Raw genomic sequence first — 18,474 nt, 5'->3', positions numbered from 1 at the left:
CGTGGTCCAAGGCACTCTCAGAATTTTCCTCCAACACCAGTTCAAAATTATCTATCTTCCTTCGTTCAACCTTCCTTATGGTGTAGCTCTCGCATCCATAGGTTACTACAGGGAATACCACTGCTTTAACTATGCGGATCTTCGTTGCCAGTGTGATGTCTCTACTCTTCACTTTTTTTTACATGCGATAACAGCAAGTAGTGTCTTGCATATTTCATCTTCATTTTATAATAGAGAGTAGTAGAAACAACATGTTTTAATTGAGAAATACCAAAGAGGCATCTGACACAGATTAGGCAAGACATAATTCATGTCTGAAACATTATGTCTATGACTTTTCAGTGCTTAGCTTTTGATATGCCTACATTTTACAAATCCAAATTGCAAATGAGAGTATTGTGCCATTGTTCACTCTTTTGAAATACATACAACTGTCACAGATGTAGTGAAAGAAGGAAAAATTCCTTCGTAAAATGATCAATGTCTATGACTAGCGCCTATTTTTCTCTGAGAATTTGAAAGGCAGCAATCCAGCAACACAAAGGATTTCAGTATTGTCGAGAAAGAGCAAAGAATTTTCAGGGTCCATTCACTGAACAGTTCCGTTAACAAGGCACCCAAATGGAGCTTTCTCAGAAATATTTTACATCTATTTCCTTTGGCACTGGTCATGGCTGCAGTTCATCTTAACTCTTGGCAAATGGACATTTCAGAGCATTGTTTTTAAAATGGAACTGCCGACATCTTGTGTTACGATGTACTGTGAAGCATTTGATCTTTTTTGCTGGCGTCACAGAAGAATTTGAGCTTCCTGGGTAACAACTTCACCTCCAATGGCATTGCTTCATACTCTTCACTGTCTATAGATAATGAGCCTTCTGAATCCTGCAGAGAAACCAGAGTTTACAACAAATGGTTACATAGGAAAGACTAGCAGATGTGCTACACAAAATTGTGCCTATATGATTTAGGAAGAGAAGCATCTAGTCATACAAAGAGCACTTTCTTTCTCCCCCCCCCCCCCAAGACTACTCTGGTTCATTGGTCACTCTCCATTGAAAAGGCCTCCACGTGCCTTAAGACACCATGTAGTTGATATCTAAAGGGCAGAACTGATATAATTTCATGTTTAGCTTTGCGCTCTTCTTTGTGCAGAACCGAATTCCTATTCCTGGCTTAAGAGCTGTAGCTGTTGATGCAGGTACACCATTATCTTCCAAATTGGATCATCAAAACTTTGAAGCCCTATCCAATATGGCCAAACAATAAGAAATGTGGAAGCTGTGATACAAAACATAAGGCGGGCTGTTCACTGCCCCTGACTTTAGCAATCCCTGAGATTATACATTTACTCTCTGTCCAATGAAGGAACATTGCTTAACACTATTGTAGTAGGAGGCATCGGGGATACCACAGAGCCAGAAGTATCTTTAAACAGTGCGCAGGTGACATATTAAGTTGAAGCAGTTTGTACATAACACCTTTCCATACTTCTAACATCCACAAATGTCAAATAATAAAATTATAATTTAATCTAGAAAAAGAACCACCAATATAAAAATTCACCAGTATTTAAACAATCTTTTCTAGCTCTTTCAAGCCTTCTTTGTTGAGTTCTATATGAGCACCGGACAGTTATGGATAAGAATTTTATTGGTTTTATTGCTGCATATTTTTACCATGATCTTTTCTTAATGTTGTTTACAAATTTTAACTGTTGGAATTTGTATGTTTTATGTTGTAATACTACTACTACTACTACTACTACTTATTATTATTATTATTATTATTATTATTATTATTATTATTATTTGTGCCTCGCTTTTCTCCCTCACGGGACCTAAAGCAACTTACAAACATCTTAAAATCATACAAACAACAGAACGATTACATCAATAATAAATATAAATAACATAAAATAAGCATTTAGAAACCAAACCAGCTTGTAAGCCACCTGGAGTTCGCAATGCGGAGAAAAGTGAAGTAGGAATACGCTAAATAAATAAATTTCCTAGAGTTAAATCAGTGTTTGTTAATTTAGAAAGAAAAACTAAGATATACAAAATCCTTGCTAACTTTAAAAGCAAGTTTCTTTAGGGTTAGCAATGACAATATGATGCTGTCACCTCTGCCATATTTTAGGCCTTACTGCTTCCCAGCACTCTCCAAAATCATTTTTTAGAAAGAAATGAGGTGTTTGTCAAATATGTCTCATGACCCCTAAAGGTCATGTAGTAGAACGCCAAATTTTCAAACCTTGTGTTTGTGTTCTTTTTTAAAAACACAATACAACTGGTTTTATTGTTGTAATGCAGAAACTGATAGTTAATTGTTTAATTGCTGCTATATTGTTTTTATTCTACTGTTATGTTGATGCCGGCATCGAATTGTGCCTTTGTAAGCCACCCTGAGTCCCCTTCGGGGTGAGAAGGGCGGGGTAGAAGTAACCTAAATAAATAATAAATAAATAACTGGTTCACTCCTGACACGAGAAATAAATAAATAAATAAATAAATAAATGACCCCTAAAAGCAAGGGAAGACACTCTCATTTTGTTTAATGGCTCTTTGCTAATGGTCTTTTTTCTTAGTATTAGACAACTCCAGAAATTTCTGTGTAAAAGGTAAGCCCTAAAATAGACCAACTCTGTCAGTGGCTGAAATGCATTAAACAACCATTTATGAACACATGGAGATTTCATTTGACTTTACATCTCTGCTCATCAGGTCTCTCATTTCAAATAAGGTAGCCATCCTTTTTAAGACAGCAGGAATAGCAACCTACGCGGCATACATATATCTCCTCTTAAGAAGCAAAGGAAACAGCTAGGCTTTCCCATTTTATTTCTCACCTCTGGAAGTTGCAAGATGCATCGACTAGCCTGAAGAAACTGGCTTCCTTCTGGACACATGTGGGGCTCCTCCATCTTTTGACTTCTGTTCAAAACAGAGGGATACAGAAAGAATGGAAGGCTTTGTTTAAATAGGCAAGAGCAAAGGGGTTATTTAGAGTGGTGTTTCTTTGCAATTCTTAAAGAGGAAAACTGGTCATGAGTGGTCAAAACAACTTCCTGCTCCAGGGATGCCTGGTAGAGAAAAAGTGTGTGGTTAAAGTTTTCTATGCAATTCCTCTGTGGCCCAGCTAAACCAGCCGCATATGGATTGCCTATAGGTATTCCAAACACTGAGTTCAGTGCAGTTATAGCAAAACATTTCTGAACAACTCTGATCAGCCAAGTTTCAAATCAACAGTGGCGCAAGATGAACAGTAAACATGGAGAGAAAAAGTTGCCCGTGTCACATCTAAAGCCACTGTACCATCCTATTTATATAATCACTGTGGACTCAGCTACAGAATTGCTTTACCAGATCAACACGTGGGCAACGAGGACATTGATGTGAGGGAAGATGCTGAAATAAATTTAATGTGTTCTCATGGATCTTTTATGAAGGCAAGACAAAATGTTCAAAGCAACATAAATCTATGTCTATGGCATCTAAGTCTACGGCATATTATCCTTTCAGGTTTTCATTGCATCTTACGTTTTGCTCCCTATTTTGAAATCGAAATCAGTAAAGAACAGTAACTGAATGTTTTCAATAAATATGCATAACAACAAGTCTAAATGAGAGTTCTAAAATGTAGGTTAATGTAGAAATAAATCCCATGACCAATTGAAAATCGATGAATTCAGTTTTATATTTGGATACTGAAATGCCCTCCCTTCTCTTCTGTATTAAAAACAGCAACAGTAACACAACCGAAGATAAAGGTTCATATCTTGGCTGCCTTTTTGATCATAATATTGTAATACAATATAATACTAAGAAAAATAAATATAATAATATAATAATTATATATTATATATTAATGCAATATTACTAATAATATTGCAGTATAGTGGTATAGTACAATATAGCAATATATAATACTAATATTGTGCTATGCTAATATAATATATTGTATGTACATATAACTTGTAAGTCGCTCTGAGTCCTCTTCGAGGTGAGAAGGGCAGGAAATAAATGTCATCAATAAACAAATAAATAAATAATCTGCTTTACACTGCAGAGGATTAGAAAAGACAAGAAAACATTTTGTTTTGATAGTACTGAAGATTTTGGCTTGATTCCCTGGCTGTACTTTGGACATACCATGAGAAGCCATGACTCATGCTAGGATAACAATATTATTTGGAATGGTAGATAGCAATAAGGAACATTTAACAGAGAATGGTCTTATACCTTGAATTTTTTAAAACAACGTTATACACACACAGGAATACAAACAGGTTATTTTGAACCTTTTGAATCTTCCTTCCACACCAGCACTCTAATCACTATAGAGGCCTACCATATTTCTTCTCCTTCTCCCTGAAGGCTTTAACTATATTCCTCAAAGAGGTATCTTTCATATAACAGTTCCCAAAACTCTTCCTTCCCCTTAAAAACTCGTAACTAATTTCCAACACCAAACTCCCAACTGAACTAAACTATGGCTGCCTTTGCGCCTTCCTTTCCCTCTGGCTCCTCCCATCTCCTGTTGCTAAGCAATTCTCTCCAATTTTATCAGCCAATCAGACTGGACTTCCAGCTATGAGGCTATCTGATTGCTCCACCTCCCTGCTCCCCTTAGCTTTTGCAAGCCAGGCCTGTCCACTGCCTTTACACCAACCCTGCAAGGTAGGCCAATCCGTTACAAGCACAAACTCCCAGAGTTGGACACAACTGGACTTTACCTATGTTCTAAAATGTGTTTCAAACAGTTTCAAATTAATGCTTATTTAAGATTTCCAAACTTCTTTATTTGGGTTTAGCTGTACTTTGCTTCAACCTTTGTTATAAGCGACCTGGAGTGCTGTGCTCAGAGATGTCAGTGGCATAAGGCTTCATAGAGTCCAAGTCTTTCTACGGCTCACAGCAAAACACAGTTTATTAGAGCCACTGGGATTTTGGAACGGGATGGCTAACGTGAATGGATAATGCATACATTTCCTGCAAATTTGAAGGGAAGATGATTTTTTTGGCATTCCTTAGCATTCACTTGCGCACACAGTGGCCTTGTAATCCCTGTCCATTTCTATACTTAATCTTCTCACCAGAGTTCGGCATAGAAGCTTTCTTTCTACTTACTTGCTCTTCTTTTTATCTGTAGGAAGCTTGAGCTGGAAATAACTGGATTCTTTAAAAAGTTTAAAAAATACAAGGCTAATATTGCAGCTAGAGGTTGTGCTATTCAATAGTCTCAGCACTGCAGGCTCACATGAGGCATGAAGAATCCAATGCACTCATTACATCTATCCCAGCAGCAGATGCGGAACATCTGGACCCATCAGCAAAAGTCTTCGAGTTACATCAGATTTACAGTATTTTTGGAGACTGCAGTGAACATCTGATACCCCAGAGTACTCCCAGAGTTGGACAGAGTTGGTACTCTACTTCTCTTTTTCTAACTGTCAGTTGTATTCATTTATTTACTTGCTAATTATATTTGCCAATGTCCTTTCAGCCATAATAGCTCCCAAGGCAGTTTGCAATCAAAAAACCCCAGGTGGTTGCTTGTGTGGTTCGGCAGACACATAAGCTATAAAATAGGGGATGGCAACTGCCAGAAGCTAAGGGGACGTATTTCTTGCCAGCCTTTCAGACAATTTCATTGCACTGAAAGTGGAGGAGGCAACAAGGGATTGAAATACTTTTGGATTTGATCCTAATCAACTGAAATGAACTGGCCAATGGGGTGGAAAATAAATAATGGAATATGTTATACAGAGAAAAGGGTGATCATGTCCTCTTGGGATTTGTTATATACAGAGGAATGAGAAAACCAAACACAGACAGGCGCTTTTAACTTAAAGTTCACTTTGAACTTAAAGAAAGCTGATTTTATTGAGTTTAGTGAAAGAGTGGGTGAAATCCCATGGTTGGAAATACTCAAAAGGGAAGGGAGTTCACAATGCATGGGGGTTCCTTAAAGATGAAATAATGAAGGCAAATAATTCCAATGTAATGCAGAAGGCTTTCATGGCCAGAATCACTGGGTTGCTGTGAGTTTTCCTGGATGTATGGCCATGGTCCAGAAGCATTCTCTCCTGACGTTTTACTGACATCTATGGCAGGCATCCTCAGAGGTTGTGAGGTCTGTTGGAAACCAGGAAAGTGGGATTTATATATCAGTGGAATGTCCAGGGTAGGAGAAAGAACTCTTGTCTATCTGAGGCAAGAGTGAATGTTGCAATTGGCATTGAATGGCCTTGCAGCTTCAAAGCCTGGGTCTTCCTGCCTGTTCATGAAAATGAACAAAATCTAGCTAATAGCTTTAAAGAAACTCTAAAATCAGGACAGTAAACAAATAACAGAACTAAGAAAACAGGGGAATTCCAAACAGGAAACAATCCGGGCCAGCTAACACACCCCAACAAAGGATTCCCCCAGGCAGGAAGCAGCCAGGCTTTGAAGCTGCAAGGCCATTCAATGCTAATCAAGGTTGGCAATTGCAACATTCAGACTTGCCTCAAGCAGACAAGAGTTCTTTCTCCCACCCTGGACATTCCACAGATATACAAATAAACCCCACTTTCCTAGTTTCCAACAGACCTCACAACTTCTGAGGATGCCTGCCATAGATAATGACTGTCTGTAATATTGATGTTGGAAACCGGCCTGAGTCCCTCGAACAGAGGTGAGAAGACCGGTATACAAAACTGCTAAATAAATAAATAAATAAATAAATAATGTGGGTAAAACATCAGAAGAGAATGCTTCTGGAGCATGGCATACAGCCCGGAAAATTCACAACAACCCAATTCCAATCTGGATTTTAGAATGACAGAGAAATTTAGGCCCCTTCCACACTGTCCTATATCCCAGGATAGGATATAAGGCAGTGTAGATCCAGCCTTAAGAGTCTAGTTTAGTCATTTACTTTCCTTCTTATTAAAAGCTACCTATCAACAAAAATAAACAAGTAAGCAAATGACATTTTACAGGCTGTCAAAGACTCACCCTCTTTTTATGTAGTCTCCCTTGCTGACTGTATCTGGTTCGATGCAAATATTCATGAAGTCCTCTGTATGCTAAAAATATGTTTAGGGAAAAGACACAATAATACTAAAATGCATAGCACATTATAAATATTCCTTTAACAGACGAGTAAGTTCACATGCCTCTATTTAAAATATAAAAATGTTTAATTTAAATTTTAAACATTATGAAGAATTTCTTAACACCAAGAATTGTCCAGCAGTGGAATATGCTTCCTGGGAGTGTGGTGGAAATTATTTCTCTAAGGGTTTTTAAACAAAGGAAAGAGCTATACAGTTTTAAACATCTGTTGGGAAGCTCTATCCAGTTCTTTTCCCAGAGTAAGTGAAGGAAAAAGTGTGTGGGACACTGAAGGCCAACTCCTTCCCCACTGACAATCAGACATTCATCAGTCAGATTCATCAGACATTCTCCACACTTGTTCAAGGTTATTTCATTAAAATCCCAAATTACTAACATTTTTTCTCCCCCATCTCCTTCCACCGGATTCTGCTCTGAATATGCATCTTTTAAAGCATATGGAAATGCGACAGACACACATAGTCTTGGGTGTGCATATTGTATAGGGGCATGTGCAATGTTAAACGCCCCAATTAAAAGATGTACAGTAAGCAATCCCCCTCCCCCCCAATTTGTGAATTTTAAAAGACAACACATACATACATCCTTTATGTTAGCAATAGTTTTAATTTCAACCCAATGCATAAAACCTAACTTACTTAAAGCAGGTATAATTTTTTTACCTGCAAAGCAGTAACATAATGAAATAGGAAAGAAGGTTTAGGATTTTTTTTAGCGTCTATATTCTTACTTTCAAGTCAAGATGTCTGTTCTGAGTAGTGACAGAGAATTCAATGGCTGACAGCTGCATTTCTTGCCAGAGCTCTGGTGTCACCTCTTTGGCGGTTTCTGAGAACAGAAAGTCAAGATATCATTAAGATGAATGTGACACAGGATGGCATTGTGCATGACTAGCAAAGGCTGAGATTGCTTTTTTCTTCCAAGTTACTTTGTACGGCTTCCACCAACCCACATTATATACTTATAACTGAAAAGTAACTATAGCAGCTGATATGAGGAAGGTAAATCCACAAAGCACAAGAGGAGTAAAGTATATGAATTCTAAAGGTATCTCTAAAGGTTATGCTACCTGGACTTAATGGGAAGGAAGTGTTCTTCTAACAGATACCATTTTTGAAAAGGTAACTTTTTGTTGCTTACCTGTGGGGGCAGGTGCCCAGTAATGTGACAGCCTCTTGTAAATCCTGGCATATAAAGGAGGTCTAGAAGTCTTCTTCTCAGGCTCCTCGGGGGGTCTTGGAGTTGGACCCAAGTAAGAAAGGGAGGCGAGATGTTTCTGAGGCCACTCCTTGGAATTGGAAAAGAAAGAAAGCAAAATGTCCAGTTTGACAGGGTTTTGTGACAATACAGACCTGAGACCCCGGTGGCCACTACACAACTTCAAAACACAAAGGGAGACTTTGCAGAAGAGAGGCCACAGACAATGGATGAGCAACGTAACCGTTCTGCTGCCAGATGCTTCTCCCCACAGCTATTCTACTTTCCCCTCTGTGATAAAGCAAACAAGTATCTTTTCCAGATGACTCAAAAACATCCAGAAGATAGGAGGAGAAAAGCAATGAGTAAAGTAGGGGAAAGGACCTTCCTACTGCATGGAAAGTTTCTTTTCTTGTATGTTCCCCAAAAAGGGTAATGGTCGCCTCTGCAGACATTTCTGGCAATAAATGGGATCCTTATGGTTGCAATTTATAGGAATTTAGCAGCCTTTTCCGGTACAGAAGGAATTAAACTGACTATTTCATCTATCCTGACAGCAATTGCCCTTATGTACATTTCCTGAAGGGACAATTTTCCACCTTTCCACAAATTTGATGAGTGTATGGGAATTTGGGGAACAATCAGGGAGCACAAGAAAGGGCTGGAGTTTCATACAGCCTGCTGTATATCTACACCTGTCAACGATCATTACCATGCAAGAAGCATAAACAGACTCTAAACACAGAGGCATCCGCCATCACAAACAAATGCAGATCTTGCTCAGCAAAAGTTACTGAGAAGGTCACCTGACTCCCCAAGGCCATCTCTCTGCAGCAATGCCACAAGCAGGAAGGGAAATCTCCAGAGGAAGGTCAAGTAATAAAAACTAATCATTTCTCAACCAGCCACATATAACTGTCCCATGGAGCTCAATGGCACAGAACACTGCAAAGAAATTGCTTAGCAGCAGTGTCATACAGTATACAGCTCTGAATAACAAACAGCCACCATAATAAACAGAGACATAATAAGCAAATTACTATTCTGTTTCATAACATATTAACACTCTAGATTTGTTAGAATACAGTGGAAGGGAGCTACTTTGCACAACACAGCAACTGCACTCAGATTGGCGATTCCAAATTAGTTGGTCTAAATTGGGATTAGCAGCTGCAAAGGTTCAGAGACCATTTCCTCTCGCTCCCAGGATACCCATAGGCCATAACAGTTCTGCCTCAGGAAACTAAACCTTGCAATATATTTGTTACATGAAGCAGCAGCATGTTCTGAGCTTACTATCTGCTAAGGAATCAGGAGAACAGCGGGCGCAGAGGGAGAAAATGCAGCTCCTTTAATGTATGTCAAATCCTTCGGTACTTGAAAACTTTCAGACTACAGCAATTAACCTTTCTGCTCATTTTGTGACAGAAGGTAGGCTGACTGCAAGAGGCAGATTATCAACAGTCCTATAGGCTCTATTTATAGGCACCATTTACGTCAATTGAATAAATCTCAGGGTGAATCATTAGCATAACAAAAACCATGAGAGAGGCCTGCGCTAGAGGAAGCCAGCCGAGTAGCCTCTAATGGGTCTCAGCTGCATCACGGCTGCTCTGATAATATTCTCCAGCTAGCAATTTCTAGCACTGCACTGCAATATTATTTCAGCTACATTCTAGGATCCTACTTAACGTAAGTTCTGGGCCTCTGCCAGAAGTAAATATATACAGCGCAGTGGTAGTCTCACATCCTCCCTACAGTGAAACCTGGCTCTGAATATGTTAAAAAAAAGATGTAACAGCAAGAAGCATATTTCAGCCTGAGGGTGAAATTGAACTTCAGCAGGGTTATCCAGAGCCGCACTACAGTGGTCTGTGAAGCCAAAGGCAATAGTATAGAGCAAATAATATTTTAATTTGTTTTTAATTTATAGCCCACCTTTCTTCCATAGGAGACTTAAGGTAGCCTATGATATAAAAGTAAATACAGGGACACTAATGAATAATACAAATGTTTAAAGGGTTTTTTGAAAAAATAATCTAATAAAGCGTTTAATTTCAGCTATTTAAAAAGCAGTTAAAACATAGTAATAGCAGCACACCTCAATTAAAAGGTTTGGAAAAGAAGGGAACCCAAACTATTTCCCCTGAAAGTGAATTCCATAGTCTGAGGCAGTTGCTAAGAACCCATAAGAGAAAGCTTTCCTTTGGGACCTTAAAACATGGGCAGGTTCATATTGGGAGATACGGTCTATCAGGCCGACTGGGCCTTAGCTATGTAGGGTTTTAAAGTGTTATAGATTTGAATTGTGCATAGAAATGAACCAACATTAAATTATTTCAACATGCGAGTTATATGTTCTCTATAAGCAGTCTAGAGCAGCAGTCTGGTTACAAAACGTTGGACACAGCACAGTTTCTAAACAGTTCCATTATTCAAAATAGGATGGTAGAAAACCCAGCTCTGAATATGTTAAAAGAAAACCATCATAATGATGGCATGGAAAGAGGCCTTCCAGGGAATGCCAGGAGTTTCAGAGTATGAGGTCTTCCCATCCCTTCTAAACTGCCTTAAATATGCTACACAGACATTCAGTGCTGTTTTAGCTTGAGTTTGGCTGTGGCTACTATAAACACAGAGCGCTGCAGACATACTGAAGACATCCTTATCTCTGAAGATGTTGGTTGAGCGCTGAACTTGGGCCTTCTGCTTGGAAAATATAGCCAACAAGGCTATATTTCATATTCAAGAGGACAAAATTACGCTAACACAACTACATTGTGTAACTTCTGCTGTAGTTCCTTTTTACCTTTAATGTATTAAAGAAATGAGCTGCTTGGATTTTCAGAGGTCCAAGATACCAGTACCTGGAAAAGAATGCAAGCAAAACACAAAATGTAATGGGACGTAGAAAATAAAAAGTAACTGTCTCAATTTAGCTTCTATCCAGAGGTTAGAATCTAATCTGTGGACAGGAAAAATATGGTCCACAATGATTAGTCTTTCATCTTAGATTTTCACTGTGTTTCTCCATGAATTCTGGTTTGTTGAGTTATCTAGGAACCACAGTGTATCATCACAAATTTGAATCTAGTCCCTTATCATTTGTCTTTTTCATAACACCTTTAAATCTTTTTTTTAAACCTCTTACTAGTCCTGAGTTATAGGAGCAAGTGTCCCAAGTGGATTACTTACCACTGCAGAAGCTCTCCCTACAAAGTGCACTAATGAAACCTCTTCTAAAGCTTCCTCTTGACCCTCTCTGGTCTCTCCCCCTTTTCTGGGAGTGAGGAGGCAATATGCAGCCTCTTTTTAAGTCTTTGATGATACTCCTGCTGCCAGACCAGAGATTCCTATAATTCCATCCCCATTAGCCAAATCAAACAGCTTTTTTTTTTGCCCTTTCTGTCTGTTCAGAGAGGAAAAGACATTCCAATCTGAGATCTAAAATGCAGAATAATCTGGAATCATCCTATGACAGAGATATCAAAGCTGCTACTATGTTTTGGGGAAATTCAAGATTAGTTGATTTTTTTTGTTGCGTGCTGGAGTACTGAACCAATGCTGTCCCCCCAGTACCCCAAAAAGAAAGCCTGGTCTTGTTTTAGTGCCTTGAGAATGATACATATTCTTTCAGCCAAATCCTTCTAGGCATTGGAAAGCAATGTGTTCTCACATGATCAGAGTTACTTAACATAAGACATTGTTCAGCATACTGGAGAAAAGAACACAGTGAGAAGCAAAAGACAGAAGGACAAGAGACCATAAAATACTGCTATTCCTTTACTTGCTGACTTTTGCTCCTGCATCTCTGTAAGATCCCCATCGTAAACCAGTTACTGCAAACACAGGCAGGTCTTTGTTTCCCTGCAAAACAAAATGCTGTTATACAAAAGCAGCCACGGTTTTATATTGCATTAATCTGTCATCATTTCAGCTATAATAGATGATAGATCAGGCATGGGTAAAGTTCAACCCTCCTGGTGTTTTGGACTTCAATCCCCACAATTCCGGTTGTTAGGAATTGTGGGAGTTGAAGTCCAAAACACCTGGAGGGCCGAAGTTTGCCTATGCCTGTGATAGATAGATAGCTATTTTACATCGTATACTACCTTTCTCTTATACCCCAATTCTATATTAAAAATACAATTTAAAACACTTTAAAAACATATTTAAAACATAATAAAATACAAACACAGCACACTCCATTAAAAACTTCAGTTGCTGCAAGAAAGTAAAAACCTGAGGCCTGCCTAAATAAAGAAGTCTTTGCCTTTTGGCACAAAGACATCAAAATGTGTGGGCACCTCCATTAGGCAAAAATTACAAATGATTACTTCCATTAGTGCAGGAATAGAAAGTGGGTGGCCCTCCACAAGTTGAAGGGCTGCAAATCCTATCAGTTTCACCACTGTGGGCTGAGCTTAGTGGTACAGCATTACAGTAATTTTTTTATGCAGAGGGTCCCAAGATCAACCCTGATAAATCCAGGTATTTTATTTTATTTATATCCTGCCTTTTTCTGAATATGTTACACAACCCAGCTTCCAGATAATGCAAAATACAACTAAAACAGTATATAATACACAAACAAAAAAGAGCCAATTGCTTTAAAAATATGTTTTAAACATAGCAAATATAAAAATCTGGAACACCTATTCTGCACAACCAATGAACAACCAAGGAAGCATGAATATAATTTTTGATCTGATTAGAAACTAACCAAAATACCATTTTACCTAATTATTTCAGCACCAGCTTTAAGCTAATCATTAACACAGCATTGTGACCAATATTTTAGACCTCTGAATGACCATATCCCTATTTTATAGTAAACCCAAATAATAGGGTCAGCTGTTTGTTTGTTTTTAAAATAGTCTTTAAAACTTGTCTAACTTTAAAATAAAAAATAAAAGTCCATTGTGATGGGTACTGGGATGGAGGGAATGTTTGTCTACTGTGTTTGTTACTGTCTCTGTATGTTGTGTGCTCTGTTGGTAAATATTTATCACTGTTTTTCCTTTTTGAAATAATAAAATTTATTAAAATTAAAATAATTAAACATTTAAAAAATAAAAATAAGCACACCTCTCCCTGATGGTATAGTGAGTGGAAAGAGGTGTGCAAATTCTATAGTCTGGGAGCAATCACCAAGAAGGCTCTCTCCTGTTTCCCCGAGAAGTGGAGTTGGGACAGAAAGCAAGCCCTCTCCTGAGTAACTTGTAATTTAGTCAGGGTCATCTAGGAAGATACCATTGTTCAGACAGCTTGGATCCAAGCTACATAGGATTTATAGGTCGTAATCAGCACTTTTATTTCTGTCCAGAAATGTAATGGTAGCTAGTGGAGCTGCTTCCACAAATGAGTTAAATGTTCCTAGGACAAACAGGACAAGGAAAAATTCCTGTCTGAAATTCTGGACAGCTACTTGTAGTCAGTCAACAATATGAGGCTAGATGGACCAATGGCTTGATCCACTATAAGGTAGGTTCTTATGCTCCAATTCTCCGTGTTCCTCTTAGGTTTGTTTGGCCAAGTGATATATTGTTATTTGAATACCCAAAGACCAAAGCAAAGAGTGACATTCAGCATCCTTGACTTTTACATTGCTGCTGAAATAAAACCATTTTTAAAGGAGCAGTCTTTTCTTCCTTTTCCTAGCTGTTTTCACTGTAAAAGCAGTTGAGCCGCGAAGACTTGAGATGTTTACACACAATGTTTTGGTGAGAGATTACCTGCTACATTTTGGGCAATGGGCTGAGGGGAAGGAGAGAAGCAGCTGTACTCTTAAGACAGCAAAGCAATATATGAACAGAGGGAAAGGCATATAGTAAAGGCAGATAATCGCCAAATGATCTGTTGCGTGAATGTAACCTCCATTTTATATTACACCTGCTTTCAATGACAGCACATATTATTTCGCTATTGGAGGCTTTCAGAAAGAGCAATTAAATATTTCTAAGGAGGAGAGTCTTATAAAAACAGTCTTAAGGATCAGTGCACTTCTCATGAACTGAACTGATGCAGTTAAACAATAACAAAGATAGGTAGCCACACAAATTTCCAGAAAAAAAGAATGATTACTAAAATGCAAGTACCTTGATCTGCAATACATCAACAGGAATAGTCTCTCCTCTCAATATAGACAAGGTAGCATCCGTGATACATCTGTAGGAATAAAATTAAAGTACCACATAAGTCAGCGGAAGAGCACAATGTTTGCATGCAGGATCCCAATGTTCAAGCTCGAGTAAAGTAAGGGTAAAGGTTTCCCCTGAAATTAAGCCTAGTTGTGTCTGACTCTGGGGGGTGGTGCTCATCTCCATTTCTAAGACAAAAAGCCGGTGGTTTATAAACACCTCCAAGGTCATCTGGCCAGCATGACTGCATGGAACACCTTTACCTTTCCACAGAAGCAGTACCTATTGATCTACTCACATTTGCATGTTTTCGAACTGTTAGGTTGGCAGATTTGAACTGCCAACTTTTTGATCAGCAAGTTCAGCAAGGTTTAACCCGCTGTGCCACCGGGGGGGGGGGGGGGCTCAAGCTGGATTATTTCCAGTCAAAACTCAACAGTAGAGCTTGGGGAAAAAAACATTCAAGGGTTTTAGAGAACTGCCAGTCAGTTAACAGAATGAGACTGAATTATCATTAGTCACTCCCAAAATGACATCCTTCCATTGTACTGTAATATAGCTCCTACTATTCTCCTCAATCAATACAGACAAGAGAGTGATGACATTGTAGCCCAACATCTCTGGAAGATGCTAAATTGGGGGAAGTTGGTATAAGGCAGTGGTTCTCAACCTGGGGTTCCCAGATGTTTTTGGTCTTCAACTCCCAGAAATCCTAACAGCTGGTAAACTGGCTGGGTTACTGATATAAGACAACTTATTTATATGTTTATTAATTAGTATTTTATTTGATCTAAGAAGTTCAAGGAGGCCCATCACTCCATCTAACAACCCTATTAGAAAGATTAGATGAAAATAATGGGATTGGCCGAAGGTCATTCACAGAGCTTCATCCTTATTCTCTGATTTTTCTCCCAGGATTAGAAGCAAGCACCCCCATCATCCTATTCTTCTTAATATTTGAAAATGAACACTTACTGGACTTGGTTTACACACTCAGGATAAAGAGTGTGACTTAAGGTGCTGGTTTTTCCAAGGGGAATAAATCCAATAGGAATCTTACTGAAAACTGCCTGGAAACAAGGGCAAAAGAAAACCACATCAGAGACAGTTGAATTCAGGGGTGTTTTTTCCCCTTCCTCCCTCTTTCTTAATGGAGCACAGCTGTGCCCAATATCGTTCTTCCTGCTCCACAATTTTGGCATGAAACAGCCAGCATTTCCTGAAAGAGAGGCTGCAATAAATAATGATGCAGAAAATCAGTCTCTTTGGCGAACCCTCCAAGTGACAACTGGCTACAAAGCAGCATTCTGTAGTCATTAGGCCCATTGTTACACATAGGGAGGGTGGCACCCATTCTCCAAGAAAAGCATGGATCCTGTCAGTAATCTAACATCTACTAAATGAATTGAGGTGGCATCCAAAGCATGGCTGCATTCAGACTTCATTTTATCCCCAAGTAAAGAATTTCACACTTGGAAATAATGCAGGCACCTTTTGCCAAAGAGGGGAGAATTCAAAAGCATCAAGGTAACCAAAGGGTGAACGTAATTATTTTTCAATTAACTGCTAATTTTAGCTATCCAGGTTTGCACATTTATCTTTGCCTCTGCAAACTGGGAAAAGAGAAGTGATTTCCTTAGTTGATTTCATTTCTAAGATGGGATTTGACAGTATAGCTGCAGCTCTGTTCTCTGGATAGATTGCTTGCTGTAAGTTGTTGGCTGGAAGTCATGATGTGCTTTGTTCTCTTGATGAGGGCACAGTTAAGACTGCATTACTGGAATGCATGAGCACACACACACACACACACTGTGCTCCCTGAACTGTGTCAGTGAGTCAGTGTTAATGACTATACAACCCTGATTCTCTGCAGAATGCTGCAGCTTGCAGCACTGTGACTCAGCAAATCCAATCCATTTTTCTGCATTGCTTTTGCCAATGCCTCCTTCTCTTATTAGTCCCTCCACTTTATGCCTTTCTTCATGCCATTTTTGTTTGTTGTCACTTCTTACCTTTAACAGGTAGGCCGCGATAATACAAACATACTGATTATGCCTACATTATTGACTGAAGAATAACCAGGGAGATTAATTATACTTGAAGTTTGTGTTATGTTGTATATCAAGCCTCTGAGGTGTGGGTTTGCATCTGCAGGTTTACAGATATATGCATCCTACCTCATATAGCAGGATATTTTAAGTCACACTAGAGAACCAGCATGGTATAATGGTGAATGTGCTTGACCATGACTCTGGAGATCAGAGTGTGAATCCCTGCTAGGTCATCACAAGTACTGAAAGCTTGGGCAAGTCACACTCTCTCAGCCTCAAAGGAAGGCCCAGGCAAACTTCCTCTGATGATATCTTGGCAACAAAACCCCATTATAGATTCACCTTTGGACATTTCTTGAAAACACACAACAACGCACTACACTAGAATGTGCCATTTTGTCATACACATTAAATCAGAGAAGACAGAAAAAACACTCAAGAGATTCATTATCATGCAACAACTCTATCTCATCAATTGATAGCCATTACCAATGAAAAAGGTACATAAATGCAGCTTCTGAATAGGTCTGAAGACAGGCAGGAAAGAATCTGGTGGGGATTAAAAAATTAGGTAATGCATAATAACAGTTGACAGTAAATAATATAGAATGCCTAGGATTTGGTGCTGAAGATGGCAATAGAAAATGACATCTCACCTCATCTGCCCTTCGGAGAAGCCCAGTTATGACCTGAAACAAGCAGAAAACAGGTTAGCTTATACTGGTAAAGAATACAAAAGGTAAGCTAACATTTGTTTGCCTCCTCTCTCAAAGCAAAGACACGCCATTTTTGCTCTGACCTTCCCTGATGGAAATCTGAGTTTCAAATGGTTTAATGTAAATCAGGCTACCAGGAATAGGAATCAGTTGTTGGATAAATCTTGGGGGGGGGGGGGGGGGGGGGCTCAGAAATTGCATTAAATATTCCTTTCCCATTATACATTTTAGTATCTTCCACAGGCAAGAAGTCACCCAGCCAGCTGGTTGTGTGAAAAATTAAACTTACTTTTCTCCAGAAAAGCAGCTTTTCACTAAGTTATCAAAACAAATAAGACCCTAGATTCATCCATAACAGAGCGGTAATCTATTCTACTGGTCTCAGTACGCAAGACTAAAACTAGGAATAGTATAAAAACTCCAATCAAGCAATGATAAAGCTTCTTTTGAAAAGGCGTGCAATTTTACAAGTTTTGCTTTCTCTCATAAAACATACTACGAGGCTTCTAGGACGGATAAAATATGCATCCCAGGAGAAAGTCTTGGAGTTACAAAGAAGTGAGGAAAGTTATTTTTGCATAGGATAACAATATTTTTGTGGTGAAATCACTTAGAATTGTGCCCAGGAAAAAGTTAGAGTCCTTACATGGGCATTTCCTCTTTATATTACTAGCAAGAAGCTAGATAGAAATATCTTCTTCTTTGGGCAAGGAATTAATGAGCACAAGAAACCACTGAATAATATCCTTTGCTACAGTGAATTGCTCACCTCTTTCCGTCTTCTCTTCCGCAAGCACAAGGGGTTCAGAAGCGTTCACTTCTATGTGGACTTAATAAAAGCTTACTATGGAATCTGGATTGACAGTTTGTCCAAAACAGGCTGCTTTGAAAAAACATGCAACCATGTCATGACATCCTAAATTATAATTTAGCATATTGGATTGCAGCCCTAGTACGCATCTACCCCAAAGCCTTAGGGAAATGCTATGAAGCCACAACGAAGTGAAGATTCTGTTATTTATTGCATTTATTGCATGACAACCTCTCTTACCAATTGCAAAATGACTATCATTTAACATTAACAAAACGCACGACAGGATTAACCTTTGAAAACAGATAGTCAAAAACCAGAATGGAGGAAGTGTGCTTAAAAACTTCTTCCAAAACATCTTTCGACACAGAAATGCATTCTGCCAGTCATATAGCGCAGAGGAAATTATGATGTAAAAACAGACTGCAGTGTGGG

At 38.8% G+C, this 18,474-nt stretch overlaps 1 protein-coding gene across 2 annotated transcripts in view; it reads right to left on the bottom strand.

Moving 5' to 3' along the window:
* Window positions 1–241: 241 nt before the first annotated feature.
* Window positions 242–18,474, bottom strand: part of AGK (acylglycerol kinase) — a 42,068-nt gene continuing 23,835 nt past the window's right edge. For both annotated transcript variants that reach the window (XM_067469249.1, XM_060776828.2), the window contains 10 exons: window positions 17,169–17,201; window positions 15,437–15,531; window positions 14,420–14,489; window positions 12,109–12,188; window positions 11,131–11,188; window positions 8,265–8,412; window positions 7,855–7,952; window positions 7,005–7,075; window positions 2,852–2,936; window positions 242–885 (listed from right to left, as the gene is read on the bottom strand). In XM_067469249.1, coding sequence (XP_067325350.1) covers window positions 751–885; window positions 2,852–2,936; window positions 7,005–7,075; window positions 7,855–7,952; window positions 8,265–8,412; window positions 11,131–11,188; window positions 12,109–12,188; window positions 14,420–14,489; window positions 15,437–15,531; window positions 17,169–17,201 — 873 coding nt within the window. In that variant the 3' untranslated portion in view covers window positions 242–750. The remainder of the gene's footprint in view (window positions 886–2,851; window positions 2,937–7,004; window positions 7,076–7,854; window positions 7,953–8,264; window positions 8,413–11,130; window positions 11,189–12,108; window positions 12,189–14,419; window positions 14,490–15,436; window positions 15,532–17,168; window positions 17,202–18,474) is intronic.

This window comes from Anolis sagrei, chromosome 5 (genome assembly GCF_037176765.1).
Source record: "Anolis sagrei isolate rAnoSag1 chromosome 5, rAnoSag1.mat, whole genome shotgun sequence".
NCBI lineage: Eukaryota > Metazoa > Chordata > Lepidosauria > Squamata > Dactyloidae > Anolis > Anolis sagrei.
Note: the sequence above shows the minus strand (reverse complement) of the source record. Positions and strands in the feature narration are given on the sequence as shown.